This window comes from Anopheles coluzzii, chromosome X (genome assembly GCF_943734685.1).
Source record: "Anopheles coluzzii chromosome X, AcolN3, whole genome shotgun sequence".
Taxonomy (NCBI): domain Eukaryota; kingdom Metazoa; phylum Arthropoda; class Insecta; order Diptera; family Culicidae; genus Anopheles; species Anopheles coluzzii.
Genome location: NC_064669.1, coordinates 4,079,563 through 4,094,872, shown reverse-complemented (window position 1 = coordinate 4,094,872; position 15,310 = coordinate 4,079,563). Strand labels below are relative to the sequence as shown.

Genomic DNA, 15,310 nt, shown 5'->3' with positions numbered 1-15,310 from the left:
TTGTTTTTACCGTTGACAGTTTGAATGCTTTCAAACCACCTTGACACAGCCAACTGACAGCTGGCAACGAATGACGCGCCGTGCTGCTAGAAGACAGCAAAACAACAGCAACAGCAACAGCACCGAAATGTAAACAGACGGCAGCGCAAAAGTAGCGGTCCAGCATACCGCCACCGTCCGGGTCCAGGCCAGACCATCGCCAGCCGTGGCAGTGAAAACGTAAGCGCTTTTACCCCCCCGGTCGGTCCCCAAAACAGGTCCGGGGTGTTGTGTCGCGTTTCGAAAAAAAAAAATGGGTTTCCTTCTTCTACTTTCGTTGTTGTTTGTTGTTGTAGGCACACGTACCCGGACAGTGCAACAGTGATTTCCACGTGTGGCAAACAGGCAGTAGCGGGGTGACACACAGTGATACATCGACACCGCCCACCACCCTGTCCCATCCCTTCCCGCATGCTGCTGGGGGTGTCCACCGCACGATCAACAGCGTACGATGCAGTCGGCAAACGAAACCTACCTCGGGCTGGACCTGAGCACGCAAAAGGTAAGCCGTCGGGGTGTGGGGAACCGCGCGTCGGTAGGTCACCTTCCGGTGCTCCGCTAAGGTCGCCCCGGTTTCGATCTTCCGACGCGCGGTCAGACAACAACAATCAACAATCGCTCCCCCTCCGGCCCAGCAAGCAGGCAGGCAATAGCGTGCACACACACATCTGGCCCGAGGCCCAAGGCTTATCAAACGCAGGCGGGCATTGAGTGTTGTGTGTAAAGCCAAAGTCAATTCGTAAAATAATTACAACCCCACTATCTGATCTTGCCTCCCTTACGCGGCGTTTAAAAAAAGAAAATGCTGGCATGTTTGCGTTCGAAACCAAAGCGCGGAACCGGGAGATGGGCGCATTATCGCATCCAGGTCCCATCCCCCCCCCCCCCCCCCACTCAGTGGCCTCCCCACTGTCCGCGGCTTGTCGCTTCCCTCGTGCTCGAGGGCGATGATAACTCTCAAGCCCACCCGGTCCTGCCCTCGCCTTGACTTTGAGCGCAAATGTGGGACGCGTAACGGTGCAATTGGAAAAATGTGGAAGACACGATCGGCAAAATTCGGCTGGACGGCTGGCTGATTTCCAATTCCAATTTCGACCGCGGTATCGCGCACAGGGTAAGGTTGTAAATTGACCGATATATATATATATACATATATAAAAAAAAGTATAAATTGTTTAACGAGCTAATTGTGTTTGCCCACCCCAGGGCTGGAAAAGAAAGCGGTACGCGGTACGTCATGTAAGCGCAAGAGCATTGCTCGATGATGCGCGCAAAATCGGGCCGGACGTCGGGACGGACATCATTACTCGCCCATCAATACTGCGAATATGAATTTTGCGTGGGGGTCAATTAGCTTCGTACTTTGTGTTTGGCTAGCAATAGGGTTAACTGGCTAACAAACGCTAATAATGTGTGGAAAACTACACCATGGCGGTGATCTGGGACGTAACGAATCACACTGTTCGAGTTTGGGTACACTGTAGTGTTGGGAAAATCTGATTCAAGATTCATGAATCTGAAGGAATCTTTGGAATGATTCCATGAATCTGAATCTCGGTTGGAAAGATTCGAATCGAACTCGAATCGTATCTCTAGGGATTCCGAAATATCTAAAAAAAAAAAACACAGGCTTTCGAGACTTCTTGGAAGGTACCACACAGCCGGATAGTTTGTTTTGCTACGGGGAGACGGTCCATGCGAGGCTTGAACCCACAACGGGCAAGTTTTAGGTGGGATTGGGCAAATTCAATATTTTGGAAATCAAACATCTCTTAAGATCCATGAATGTCTGGAGATGTAGGAATTTTAATGGATTTTTGAAGCTTATAGATTCATGAATCTTAGAAGCCTTGGAGACTCATGAATATTTAGAGATTCATGAATCCTTGAAGATTCATGCATCTATGAAGATTTGTAAACATTTAGAGATTTATGAATCTTTGAAGATTCGTGAATCTATAGAGATTCAAGATTATTTGAAGATGCGTGAATCTTTAGAGACTCATGCATCTTTGAAGAATCGTGAATTGTTAGAGATTCAAGATTATTTGAAGATTCGTTAAACTTTAGAGTTTTGAATCTTTGAAGATTTGACTCGAGATTCAAATCACTCATCACTTAAGATTCATATGAATGAATCTCTAAGAAAGTTTCATGAAATCCAACACTAAAAAACTGATAAAAACCTGATTGAATATCTTACAATTATAGTTGGTTAGTTGGTGCAAAATGCAAATAACAAACATTGTACACACAGGTTCATTGAAGCAGAACAAGTTGATCAGGAATAGTGATGGGAAAAATGAAGTTTATGTCGTAATCGATTTGGAATTGGTTCCGGAATCGGCTCCGAAATTGCTTCCGGAATCGGCTCTGGAATTGATTCCGAACACGGTATCGGGCAGGTCCGATTCCGAGCTCCCACCACTAATCAGGAAGCTTATCGGCTAGGAGCAGATTAACAGCAATTGTTTTTGTTTTTTTCACTGCCAAATATCTTCAAAGCATCAGTTACTTTAGCTCAGAGATGTCAAGCTGGTGGCCCGCGAGGTCTTTCGGTGTGGCCCGCATTTCGCAGCTACAGTACATGTCAGTCAATTCTCTTGAAATATGAAGAGATTTGCAACTCCGCAGGTTTCTATACCAATTGTCAGACCCTGCATCGTCATTGACGGTGATTGGCAGGAAGGGAGTAACGGTTGCTAAGGACTTGTATGACATTTTGTTATTTTTATTGCAACTATTACAGTTTCCGTGTTGGGAGCATTGGGAGATAAAATTAATCATGATTGTAAATTTTATTTTTTTTTTGTAAATGTTTTCTCTGTTTTAGCTGAAAGCAGTCCTGTTGAACGCTAACTTGGAGAATGTGGCCCACGCGGAGGTAAAGTTCGACTCGGACCTGCCCGAATTCCGAACGACGGGCGGAGTGAACGTTGGCACCGCCAAGAATGAGTAAGAATGGCGCCACACAAATGCACGCTAAAAGAAGAAGAAAGTAATGATTTTCCAAACACCCATTTTTGTTGCAGATTCTACGTCCAGCCCGTCATGTGGATCAAGGCGCTCGACATGGTGCTGGACCGGATCGTGGTGCAGGGGGCCGACCTCAGCACGGTCGTCGCGCTGAGCGGCTCGGCCCAGCAGCACGGCTCGCTGTACTGGTCCCGGTCCGGGCTGGACACGCTGCGCCATCTCGACGCGGACAAGTTTCTGCACACGCAGCTGGACGATTCGGCGTTCACCGTGCACCGGACGCCGATCTGGATGGACGGCACGACCGGGCGGCAGTGCGAGGAGATGGAGGCGGCCGTCGGTGGCCGGGAGCGGATGGTCGAGATAACGGGGTCCCGCTGCTACGAGCGCTTTACCGGCCCGCAGATCAGGCGCATCTTTCAGCAGCGCCCGGACTGCTACCGGAACACGGAGCGCATCTCGCTCGTGAGCAGCTTCCTGGCGTCGGTCTTTCTCGGCGAGGTCGCCCCGATCGACTGCTCGGACGGGTCCGGCATGAATCTGCTGGACGTGCGGACGCGCGACTGGTCGGACGAGTGTTTGGCCGCGTGCGCACCGGACCTGCGGGCGAAGCTGGGCGCACCGGTGCCGGCCGCGACCGTCATCGGCCCGATCGGTTCGTTCTTCGTGCAGCGGTACAACTTCAACACCGGCTGCCGGGTGGTCGCGTTTACCGGGGACAATCTGTCCGCGCTGGCCGGCATGAACGTGGGCAAGGATTGGCTGGCGCTGTCGCTCGGCACGAGCGACACGGTGATGATGCGGCTGAACGCGCCCTCGAACCTGCAGGAGGGCCACGTACTGGTGCACCCGACCGACGACGGCTTCATGGGCTTGCTCTGGTAGGTATCGGCCGCTGCCCGGTCCGTATCGATCCAACACACGTTCGATCGATGGTACGCGGTCGTAAATCATGCCTTTGCATGCAGTGGGACCCTATTTTATTGCTTGCGCAAGAAACCGCTTCGTGTGCGAAACAAGCAGGAGACAAAATGTCCCATTTTAACGCTTTTTTTTTTGTTTCTTTTCGGCAGCTTCCGTAACGGTTCGCTCGTGCGGGACATCTTCAAGCGGGCGGAAGCGAACGACAACTGGGAGAACTTTAGCGAGCTGCTCGACTCGACGCCCCGCGGCAACTTCGGCAACCTTGCGCTGCACTTCCTCTCGAAGGAGATCCTGCCGCCGGTCAAGGGTTCGCTGCGCTGGAACAAAAACTCCAGCCTGGCGAGCGTCGAGCTGGCGAAGGGCGTGCTCAAGTACAGCTCGCCCCAGTCCGAGATCCGGGCGCTGGTCGAGGGCCAGATGCTGACGCGCAAAACGTACGCGACCGAGATGGGCTTCAGCTTTGGCGAGAGCACGAAGATCCTGGCGACGGGCGGTGCGTCCGCCAACCGGTCCATCCTGCAGGTCGTGTCGGACGTGTTCAATGCGCCGGTCTACACGCAGAAAACGACCGAGGCGGCCCTGGTCGGGGCGGCGTACCGGGCCAAGTACGTGCTGAGCGTGGCCCGCAGCCGGGAGGCACCGTGCGGCGACGGCAAGGGCGCGGTGAGCGCACCCGGCCCGTACTACGACTTCATTGCCGGGCTGCTGCCCCACTCGGTGACGCGCGTCTGCGACCCGAGCAAGGACAGCGAGCAGATCTACGGCGCGATGGAGGAGCGGTACCGGGCGATGGTGAGCTTCATGATGGAGCAGCAGGACTAGCCCAGCGTGCACTAGCTAGTAGCCTTGCCCAGTGATATGAGTACTTTAAACGTTCCACACACGCACCGCTTGCGAACGCTTGTGCAAGGAGAGGGAAAGACAGAGATAGGAACAAAAACAAAACAAAAAGAAAAACATTCCAATTTACAGTGTGATGCGACAATATGTGCGCCGAGTTGAACGCACTGGCAGACGCGTTTTCCTATTTGGCAAATTTGGCCGCCTGCCCCGGTTCGGTTCGCCTTAACCTACCGCCTAGCGAAAATGACGGACCAAAGTAGACTAGGGAGCGAAGTTTTGCGAAGCGGCGAGATGGCAAAGCAAGGCTCATTTTATAATTTGATAATTTTTGTTACATTTTACTCTTTTTACTAAAACCAAGCTTACTGTTGTTACCCGACGTCTTCTTTTATTTACGAATAAAATGCGACTTAACGATCAATGATGGATTGATGATAGTGTAATGAACATCTGTATAGTACTGTTAAGTCAATAAGTTGGTCTGTTTGTTTGTACAGCGCCTGCCATAACTATATGGGCAGTCGGCTTTGCGATTCGCTTAAAATTCGAAGGAGATAGATACGAGGCTCAAAATCATAATCATAATGAAAATTATATAAAGTCCCAATGTTAACAGAATGTGATCTTGATTTCATATCGGGACCAAAAACGCATTAGGAACTCAAATGATATTGCTCATTAGAAGAGACATTTAAGGCATATGAGCATTAGGATTTGCTCGTTAGGAGGGATTCCAATGTATTCTACTGGCTGCAATCTTGGAAAAAAGTATCTCTATGTAATTCTTCCTCAATATATTATGATTATTATTTTTGGATGTGGAAAAATGTGCAAAGACGTAACATAGCATTTAGCACAAATCATACTTTCGCTGCTTTAATCTATCGCTTCCGTATTTGAAATGAATTGCAAAACGACTATCCATGAAGTTATGGTAGGTGCTGTATTATAGTGGACGAAACCTGTTTCTGTATAAGGTCGTATGATCGGATTGTCTCTCATCTTTGGCAATGAATAGACTTTGTGGAATATCTAATTACATACTGGAAAGGACACATGCTTGACTGTAGAGATTGACAGCGTGTTAAGAAGTCACATATCAAATAGGTTAGGATACAGAAGCTTTATTCCTGACCAGTTCTTGATAGAATTTGCTTAGAATTTAGAGCAGATTTTTTCGTATTTCAAGGTCCTTGTTTTCTTAGCCAGTTTCAATGGCAATAGAGTTTTGGTAACAGGAACTGTTTACTTGCAGAATAATGAATGTAATGAAACTATGGAGATCGATGATATCTTCATCTTCAGGAAGTCTAAATTAGATACTGACATCCTATTCGTACATAGTGGAGTTGCCTGTAAAGACGTCTGTGATATATCTGAATAGCAGAAAGCTAAGGACTCACCTTCATGAAGTTATCCCAGATCATTACAAAAACGCTGATTAGCACAGAAGGACAGCCCCGCCTAGACATTCTGAGGCAACAGCTTACCCATTGCATACCTCCGGATCTGCCTGTGATATTACCAATCGCTCAGACAAGTAAGCCTGCCAGAGTTCCTCCACATTTTGTCTGGCAAATCTAACAACTTCAACGACGTGTGGGACCTTTATTGCTTGCTTCGAGCGCGTTATATAGCGCAACACCTGCGGCAGTACATCTATCGCTATCCAGAGCGCTACTCGTGTGATAAGATACGTTTGCTGTTACTTGCTGTGTTTGGGTTGTTTGGTTCGACTACGTTGTATTTATATATGTATAAGTAGAAGCAGTGAGACAAATGACGAGTTAGCCACGACGGGGATGGGACACTCGTAAACGACCGATCGACCGAAGCTCTACCGCGCCCCGCATGACAAATATATTTTTGCTGGAAATTCCCCGCTCAATGGCGCTTAGGTCAGGGTACCATATTGCTGTTTCAATATTTGATCGTGTTGTTCACGGGAAAGGAGCGCCGCAGCCCCATGCACTTTTCGCGATCGATAAACAGTGCGTCCACCTTCTGCTTCAGGTTGCTCTCGAGCTGCGACTTGGTGCGCAGCAGCTGCTGGTGCTGCGCCTCGGCCTCCTGCAGCTTGCGGTGCAGCGTCGCCACCGAGTCCTGAATCGTGCACACCTCCTCCACCAGGCGCAGGTGAGCGTTGTCGCTGTGGAAGAAAGTAGGCCGAGGTAGGGGAGACAGTGAGTGAAAAGGATCGAGACCGAGTTCCAAGATGCAGGGGTGTAACCTACCGGCACATCTCGATACCGGGGCGGTGGGCGCGGGCCTCCAGCCGGGTTTGGGCCACCTTCATCGGGTTTGATTTGTCGTTGATCGCCTTCCGCAGCAGCTCGATGTGCTTCTCCACGTCGAAGATCTCCTGCTGGGTCTGTTAGCAACAAAAGGACGGGGAAATGAAGGCAGAACGTTAGGCTAACGAGAACTGGGAAGACCTCGGGACGACCCCTGCTTTACCTTGTGCAGATGTAGCTGCATCTTGCTCTTTGCTTCCAGCATCTCGGAGGCGCGGTTGTTGAACGCGTTGTTCGTGTTGCTCCAGCAGTCCCAGACGGAGGTGGCGACAGCGTTGATGAGTGACTCGGCGTCACTGCGCAGCTGGCAGGATTTCGATCGTTCCGAGTGCGAGCTGCAAGAGTAGGTAGCTAAATATGCCTGCTGGAGTGGGGAATTGTGTGATCCAACCTACTTGTTAATGCGCGTACTGCTCGAACCGGACCACGTGCCGGGCGTGCTAACCGTCGGATCGTACTTCTCGATCCCGCCGTAGTAGTTAATGCCCCGGCTATAGTTGTTGAGCTGTGTGGAGGAGGAATCGGAGGTAGAGCATCACAATATAGTCACATCAAAAAATAGTCGCGCTCGTCCTAAACAAACCCCCCCCCCCCCCCCAAAACGTTTACCTGGTGACAGATGGAATCGATCCCGAGGGCCGACTCCTTGTGGCTGATGTCATCCTCGAGCGAGTGCTGGGCGGCCCGGCAGTCCGCCAGCTGCTTGGTTATCTTCGCCAGCAGCTGCGACAGCTTCTCCTGGCTCGCCCGCAGGTTGTCCACCTCCACCAGCAGGCTCTTCTCCACGTGGTCGTGCACCAGCTCGATGCCCTTGCGCGACTCCCGGTGGTACAGGCACTCCTGGGCGATGTGGAGCGGCGGCTCCAGGTCCTGCAGCGCCTTCTGCACATTGCGCTTCGTGTCGGTCAGCTGGGCCGACTCGGCGATCAGCTTCTCCAGCTCGGTCGTCAGCTCGTTGCGCCAGAACGTGATGTCGGTGATGCGCTCGCCGAGCCGGCGGGCCGCATCCCGCTGCCCCTGCGACGTCTTCTCGTCCGTTTCGCGCATCAACCGCACCGCCTCGGAGCGCACCTTCTCCGAGTAGTTGCGGTTCTTGTCCGCATCCGCGTACGTGCAGACGTTCGAGGTCGTCCACTCGTTCGGGGTGTAGCGCGTGTAGAGGGCGGCCCGGGCCGCGTGCTGCGGGTTCCGCTCGAACCCGGTCACCAGGTTCGGGAAGGTGACCGGATCCGAGCACATGCCGGACGGGGAGTAGGAGGACGCCACCAGCTGGTTGGTGATGGGCTGCTCGTGCAGCGGCGTCACCTCCACCGCCTCGTACCCCATCGTCGGGCGCCACGGGTGCGACCGGGGCGTCTGGTAGAACGTGCCGGTTTTGGCCGGCGGCCCAGAGATCTGCTCCATGTTATGCGTTGCGTGCGTCGTCGAGCTCCAGGGCTTCGGCAGTGAACGGAAGATACAAAACAGAACAAGGGTTAGCAATGGCAAGGGGATATTGATACTCCGGAGGTGTAGATATCACGGTGGAATCTTGAAGATGTACGAGAGTTCACACTTTAATGTCAACATCACGCCGGGAAGTCAACCAAAGACTGACAGCAGATGGGCTGCCCGAAATAGGGAGCACCAGGCACCTCAGAAAGTCAGTTCCCAGAGCTCCCAGAGCTCCCCATAACCCATTTAGCGCGTGTTTCTTCGCAGTATCCCAGTTCGTCAGTAAGTCGCCGAAAACCAGACAAAGTTTGTCCGTTGTTAGGCCAACGTTTTTATTCTAAGCGGCCCTGCAAATGTAATTACAATTTATTGCCACTGATATCCCGCTGTATTCCCGCATTCGCATTGGGACGGGACGGGCAGAGGACCCTTCAGCAGTTGGCATTGAGCATTGACAAAATAGTAGCAGGAGGCACCGTTTACCTAATCCAAGAATGTTGCGGATCGGAGGTACGGATTTAGCCAGCCTATAAATGGAGAGCGAAAAAAAAACAAACATCGTGACGCTTTTCGCCTCCAAGCCGTCAAGGCTTGATAATCAATAAGCGCTTCCTTCCTGCGCCACTCACCCACCTTGCGCCTTGGTAGTGAGTGGCAGCCTGCCGTGTAAAGCTCCCTACCTCCGTCTAGTGGCCAGTGTTTTAGCAAGGAGCGTTGGCTTGGGGCTGACCCCGTTTTTGTTCCATAATTGGAGCAGCTACTGTCATGGCGCCGTGTCAGGCGCTGCCACGTTGATGGCCGCTTGACGTGTTACCATGGCAGTCGGTTTGATCGTTGTCGGTCGAGCACCCCCTCCTCAACCTCCCTTGCGCTCTATGGAAGTACCACACCCAAGGTACGGAATGTCGGAGCACCGTTCACCGACGCGGGTTTTTGCATTTTTGGAACTGGGTTGGGCACACGGGCCCACAGCCCAACACAACAAGACACATTCCAATGCTGGATGGGGCAATGGCAAATGGCATTTGAGCGGGGGAAGCAAGCTGGGCAGCCCCTGCTGGGCATAACTTCTGCGCGAAAACCGGGCATTGATTGAGGTTACTTTGAGGGTACGGGAAGAAGATTGCGCGCGCCATAATTACTTGCACTTCGTAGGCCATGGTTGATGGCAGATGAACACATCGAATCGTACGCCGATCACTCGTCGACTGGACGCACCGGACTCAGACACACAGCTGGCACGCAACTACAGCAGCCTCATATTGATACAGCTGCTTGGAGGGTTCCGCAGAACACACAAACGTCTTGGAATCGGTTGCTTTTGGGAGCCTTTGGGAGCACGCGATCTGGACACCAGCGCTACTTTACACTGCTCCGACCCGGCACGCACTCTCACTGTGAAGCTGGACCCCTGCACAATATCCACATTACCACACTCACACACATACACACACATATATAGACACTCGTTGGCCTCCTGCATTCGCCAACGGGCAATCGCCGAATGAGCTGCTTCCGGGTCCGGGCGGACCCATTTCTATCGGCAGAATGCGGTACCATTCGCCCCCCCCCCCTCCACCTCCACCCTGTCTGCCACCAGCCCCCGTGAAAAGTCAAAACACTCTTCCGCCTATTTATTGCACACTGCTCGTGGTGCGGCTCGTTATGCCTCGCCTTGTTTGTGACTCCCTGGAGTGCGGGCTTTTTTTTGTGTGTCCTGTGTGTATGTGCAAAATGTTGGTCCACCTTGCCTTTGGGCTGGCACAAAAAAAGGTGGAGTGAGTGAATGAGGTAGTGTGTGTGTGCAAAAGAGAGAGAGAGAGAGAGAGAGAGAGAGAGAGAGAGAGAGAGAGAGAGAGAGAGAGAGAGAGAGAGAGAGCGAAAGGGAGTTTCGTGGTAATCGATCCACCATTCCGATGGATTGAGTTGCGCTGTGCGCGGGAATTGAGGCTTAGGCCCCTGCTCCAGCTCCATCCGAACGAGCGAAACCTCCGATGGGCTGATTTATGGGTTATGTTGGAATAGGTAGGAAGGGGAATGAGTTGGTACCCCAGTTATGAGCTGTGGATATTGCCAGGAGCAGACATTTCTATGCACGGTTGATGATTGTATCGTAGCAGCACTTTGTGCTTTACTAGGGCCCGCCGCCCTGAGGGAACGTGCTACGCCTGGAATTGGCACAGGCAGGCAGGGAGGGGGATGACCTAAACAAAACACACACACACACACTCGGGGTGGCAAATCAACAATACTCCCGAATCGATTGCCACGGTCGCGGTTCGGCTTTCGCGCTTCCCTTTGCCGGGCTTTTCCGGGAGGGCGGCAGTTTGTATAATCCATACTGTCAGGGAAATTATCGTGCCTGGCGGGGCGGAGGGCGGAGCCAATGCTTCTTATCCTAACCCACCTGAGGGGGCGCACTGGTAAGGTGTTGGCTGTGAGCTGGAACGCGGTGGTGGTGGGGGTTGGTGTGGTAGGCTTTTCCGTTTCCGCAAGCGCCGTTTTGTTCCGGGCGCCCCTTTAAACAAAGGGAGCGGGTTACGGGCGATTTGTGACGGGTGCGAGAATTCCGGACAGGGGGGGGGGGGGGGGCTTTGTAAGTTTCGCAACAGATACCATACAGCATGGCGGAAGGGTAAGGGGATGTGGGGATGGGACGGGGAAACACGGTAACGTTGTAGTTTACCCTGCGCTTCCCGGGATGTTGTTCGTAACATCCTTTCGCAAATATGGGTTGCGACTGTTTGATTGGTTGCAGCTTTTCTCTGTGTGTGTGTGTGTGTGTGTGTGTATGCATTGTTGATCGAGAAACGCTGTTAGTTTTGGCACGGAAGCGGAACCTTTTGTTTTCGAAGGTACTTTAGGCGACCGTTGCTATTTCGTAACATTTTTGTAACGCAGCAGGATTTGATTGTAGTTGCGTATTAGCGCGCTTCGCGCCAGCTGGTCTGATGGAGCCGCGGGTATGTTGCTGCTCTGATACAGTACGAGCAACGAATCGAATCTACTTTGGGGCTTGTTTTTCTCCCTTTACAATGGAATTCTTTCTACAGCTGTAGTTGTGAGTTTAAAAACAATGCAAGTTAGACGATGCTTTAACTCTTGATGAAACACAAACTTTGGCATATCAAGGAAGCAGCAGTATCAAGAATGAGGCAGGGTTTCCTACTCTACTTGCAACATGGTAGTGTGAAGCAACACAATTTGGGTATTCAAATTGTGAGTGTGATGATAATAAACAACAAACTACTGAAAATATGTTTATTTGTTTCAGTTCATAATGATTTCATGCATTTCGAAGCTCATAGAAAGTGGACCGTTTGTTTCAGTTAAAGAACAAATTTATGAAGAAAAAAAAAACAGTTGGCTCAATATCTGTCCGTTAAACATCGAAGTACAGCCTAAGCTTCCGGTAAGCTTCCAGTGAGCCTGACAAATGTTGGCAAAACTATCAAATGTATTTCAAACATAAGGAGAGAAACCCTGTATACAGCTAGATTTGTTCGCTGCCAAGGAGTGCTGTCGTTCCCAGTGTCAGGTTGATGGAGAAGTTATTTCAGGACCGTTTCACGGCCTTCGGAAAGCAATAGGAAATACGTGAAATACTAGGAGAGACTTTGACTGGAAATTGGAGATCTCATTTCATGGTCGGATCTCAATCGGGATGATGATATTAATAACTTAGTAGGAGTAGTGCGCCATGTTACTTCACAGGATGTTACACAGACCATTGCTAATGCGAGCGCACACGGGCAACAGTAACATTGCTGTTACTTCGTTCCAAATCGTACCAAAACTGATCTTCCAGCTAGATAAAAACGGCCCGACCAATCCTGGTCCGGTGCAAAGTCTCACGCTAGGACCGGAGCTCCTATTCCTGGAAGCACTCCGATGCCCCCTTTTTCGCAATCCACTGAGCCCGGTTTTTAAAAGCCCCTGGCAAGAGCTGGCAAAATTCACACCTTCCGTAAGCCCAACAGTAACACCTTCGCCACGGCAGAGTGTCCGGTTCTTGCCGGTTTGTTAATGTTGATTTTCCGCGCGCCGGAGATAGGGTAAAGACACGCCAGGTGTACGATATGGCACCCCCGAAACTGGCCATCTTCATGGGCGATAGCATCAGCGCCACTCGCACGACACAAAAGTTCACACACAGACACACACACACACACACACACACACTGACACTTACCAATGGTACGCTGGACTTCCGGCTCGAGTGCATGAACGTGTTGGCGTGCAGCGCTTGCGAGGATAGTGCTGGCCCACCGGGCGAAGCATCGTAGTCGCTGGCGCCCTCCCAGCACAGCATTCCCTACTTCGAGGCTGGAGCGACAACAGTCACACCGTGCAGCGCAGTGTATGAAACTGCGACCTCGGATGCACACACGGCTGCCCCAAGCGCCTTGTCTCGCTCTGTCCGTCCGTCCCGTTGCTGAGCTGTGGGTAAAAACAATTTGCACACACTGCACATCAAACCACGCACATCCTCCAGTCTACCGAGCGAAAGTCGACCACGGGAGTGCCCAAAACTGCTGCCACACTTTCCACACGACCACGGCCAATGCTCGGGGCCGCAAGCTGATTAGATCGGTAGCCCGCGTGCTTACGCCTCCACTGCCATTGGTGAAATATTTCCGAAAATTCGTCGGAAAACTGTAGCCTGCCATGGGGAAGGCTCGGGAGTCTACCAACGTGCGGAGGAGATGGCGGTGGTGGTGGCGGCGGCGACGGCTCCTCAAACCATGGCCGCTTTGGGATCTTTCCTTGCATGCGAAACTTGCGAACTAGGACAATCCGTTGCGCATGCAGCTACGAAACTCCGCAACCGGTACCGTGCCGTGGGTGTCTCGTAAAACGAGGTCAACTACGACTAAACAACAATTGTACCTACCGCCCTCCGCTGCTGTCAGTCGCTGCCTCTTCACGTACCGTGCAAATCCGCCTTACACACGCAGAGTCAGAGAACGACGGGCTGTTATGCTTTTTTTTGTGGGAACTCCTACGGGTTATACTTCAGCAAAGCCACACAAAACCTCGAAAAGGAGTACCTTCCAGAGGGTTGCGCCCACGTCCCCCTTTGGATAAGCGATCAGAGCAGGCAAAACTGTACCGTATTTCGGCGACTTGCCTGTAAGTGTGCTGTGCGGCATCAACCGAATGTGCCACCCCCGGAAACGGATTAAATGCTTGTTGGGCCCGAAGTCGAAGATCTGCGATAAGTGGCCGTCCCCGAAAGCGTTTTCGTGGAGGGGAGTGAGAAGAGGGCATCGGCAGTTTGACAGAGGCAGATAACAGCATTACACACCTTGGACACTGGAAACAAAGCCAACCCGTCCCGATGTGTGCCCGATGCCACGAACCACGTTGCCAGGATTGACAGCATTGACTTTGAGGACCGCTTTTACTGTTTGTTTGTTTTGGGGTTTTGAAAACGGAGATTTGAGGCAGCCAAACTGAACCAACCAACACTTAACCACTAAGAGGATGGGGACTATCATCGGTTGCCGTGCAAGTCCAGCAGGATCTACTTCTTGGAAGAGTGCCACTATTACACAGGCATTATTGCCCTTTTTTTGTTGTTGTCACCGTGCACTTGCTGGGTCTAGTTACTGCCCAAGGATTAGCAGCTCGATTAACACTCGCCGGGGGCCGTAACTCCGCCCTCCGCCTCCAATCTTGGTGCCGATAATCGGAATGACAAATTGCCAATCGCGTCCTGCGCATCCATTTCCACCGGCATCAGTCCAGCGAGACATGCTAAGCACAGGGAAGAGCGGTGAGAATTATTATGCACAGTCACAGCTGAGTTCCGTGGAGTCGTTTCGTTGCCGGAGGGAATGGTGAGGAGCGGAAAAACTCAGCCAAAACGGCCGTTCATATTTATCGCAGGTGTATCTGATGTGCATTAATTACAATGCACTTACTGCTCCTCCTCAGCTCAATCTAGGGCTCGATTCGATACCTCCCGGAGTTCCTGGCACCTCTTACAGTCAGTATTGCAAATTGTTCTGCCTCTCGACGGAACAAATTACTGTTACTTGGTATTTATTTTTTGAGCAAATTCAGATACACAAAAAAAGCATTTGTACGTGTACTAAGCCAAGAAGATTGTAATTTGTAGCTAGAGCTCTTTTGACGGTTTAAGTTAGAACGTTGAAATTTATGCCTGTTAGTAGAAATACATTCTGTTGGAAATTGAATTTACTGAATTAGTTAGAAATTTGGATATTAGTTAGTTAGAAATTTGGATTAATTCAAATTGCATGTCTTTCGTGAATTGTTTTAAATGGTGAAATATTTCAACTAAACTAGATCAATTACGGATTGGAACTGGAGAATGAACTCTTAGGATTAGAAATGAAATGAACTAACAAAAACACTATATGTAATGAAATGACAAGTGATCAGTAGCAAATTGGTTTTTATCTCCAAAACTCATTATTCAAATGAATCTTCAGTGATGAGTGATTCAAATCTCGAATCGACTCTTCAAAGATTCATGAACCTCCAAGGATTTATGAATCTCGAAAGATATATGAATCTTTAAATACTAATGAATCTAAATGATTAATAAATCCATTAAAATTCATATATCTCCAGCGATTTGTGAATCTTTTGAGATGTATGATTTTCAAAATAGTTAATTTTCGCGATCTCACCAAACAACATCCCCAACATCTTAAACAACATCTTAATCCCGTCGTGGGTTTAAGCCGTACATGGACCGTCTCCCCGTAGCAAAACAAACTATCCTGCTGCGTGGACTTGCCAAGAAGTCCCGAAAGCCTGTATAGGCT

At 50.7% G+C, this 15,310-nt stretch overlaps 2 protein-coding genes across 4 annotated transcripts; one reads left to right on the top strand and one right to left on the bottom strand.

The window, feature by feature from the left end:
* The first annotated feature begins 13 nt into the window (after positions 1-13).
* LOC120951783 (xylulose kinase) lies at positions 14-5,203 on the top strand. Its single transcript, XM_040370709.2, has 5 exons — positions 14-219; positions 336-541; positions 2,873-2,994; positions 3,072-3,896; positions 4,089-5,203. Exons 2-5 carry the CDS (start codon positions 491-493, stop codon positions 4,759-4,761), a joined length of 1,671 nt encoding a protein of 556 aa, XP_040226643.2. The 5' UTR covers positions 14-219; positions 336-490; the 3' UTR covers positions 4,762-5,203.
* Positions 5,204-6,370: 1,167 nt separating this feature from the next.
* On the bottom strand, positions 6,371-14,452 carry LOC120951793 (tektin-3-like). 3 transcript variants are annotated; one of them, XM_040370722.2, is made up of 7 exons: positions 13,011-14,452; positions 12,703-12,950; positions 7,686-8,513; positions 7,472-7,581; positions 7,240-7,411; positions 7,017-7,153; positions 6,371-6,931 (listed from the first exon to the last, which is right to left on the bottom strand). In XM_040370722.2, exons 2-7 carry the CDS (start codon positions 12,820-12,822, stop codon positions 6,703-6,705), a joined length of 1,596 nt encoding a protein of 531 aa, XP_040226656.1. In that variant the 5' UTR covers positions 12,823-12,950; positions 13,011-14,452; the 3' UTR covers positions 6,371-6,702. The 3 variants fall into 3 exon arrangements, with proteins under 3 accessions (XP_040226656.1, XP_049465771.1, XP_040226663.1); XM_049609814.1 differs by having other exon boundaries at positions 12,703-14,452; XM_040370729.2 differs by lacking the exons at positions 12,703-12,950; positions 13,011-14,452 and adding an exon at positions 9,653-12,686.
* Positions 14,453-15,310: the final 858 nt, after the last annotated feature.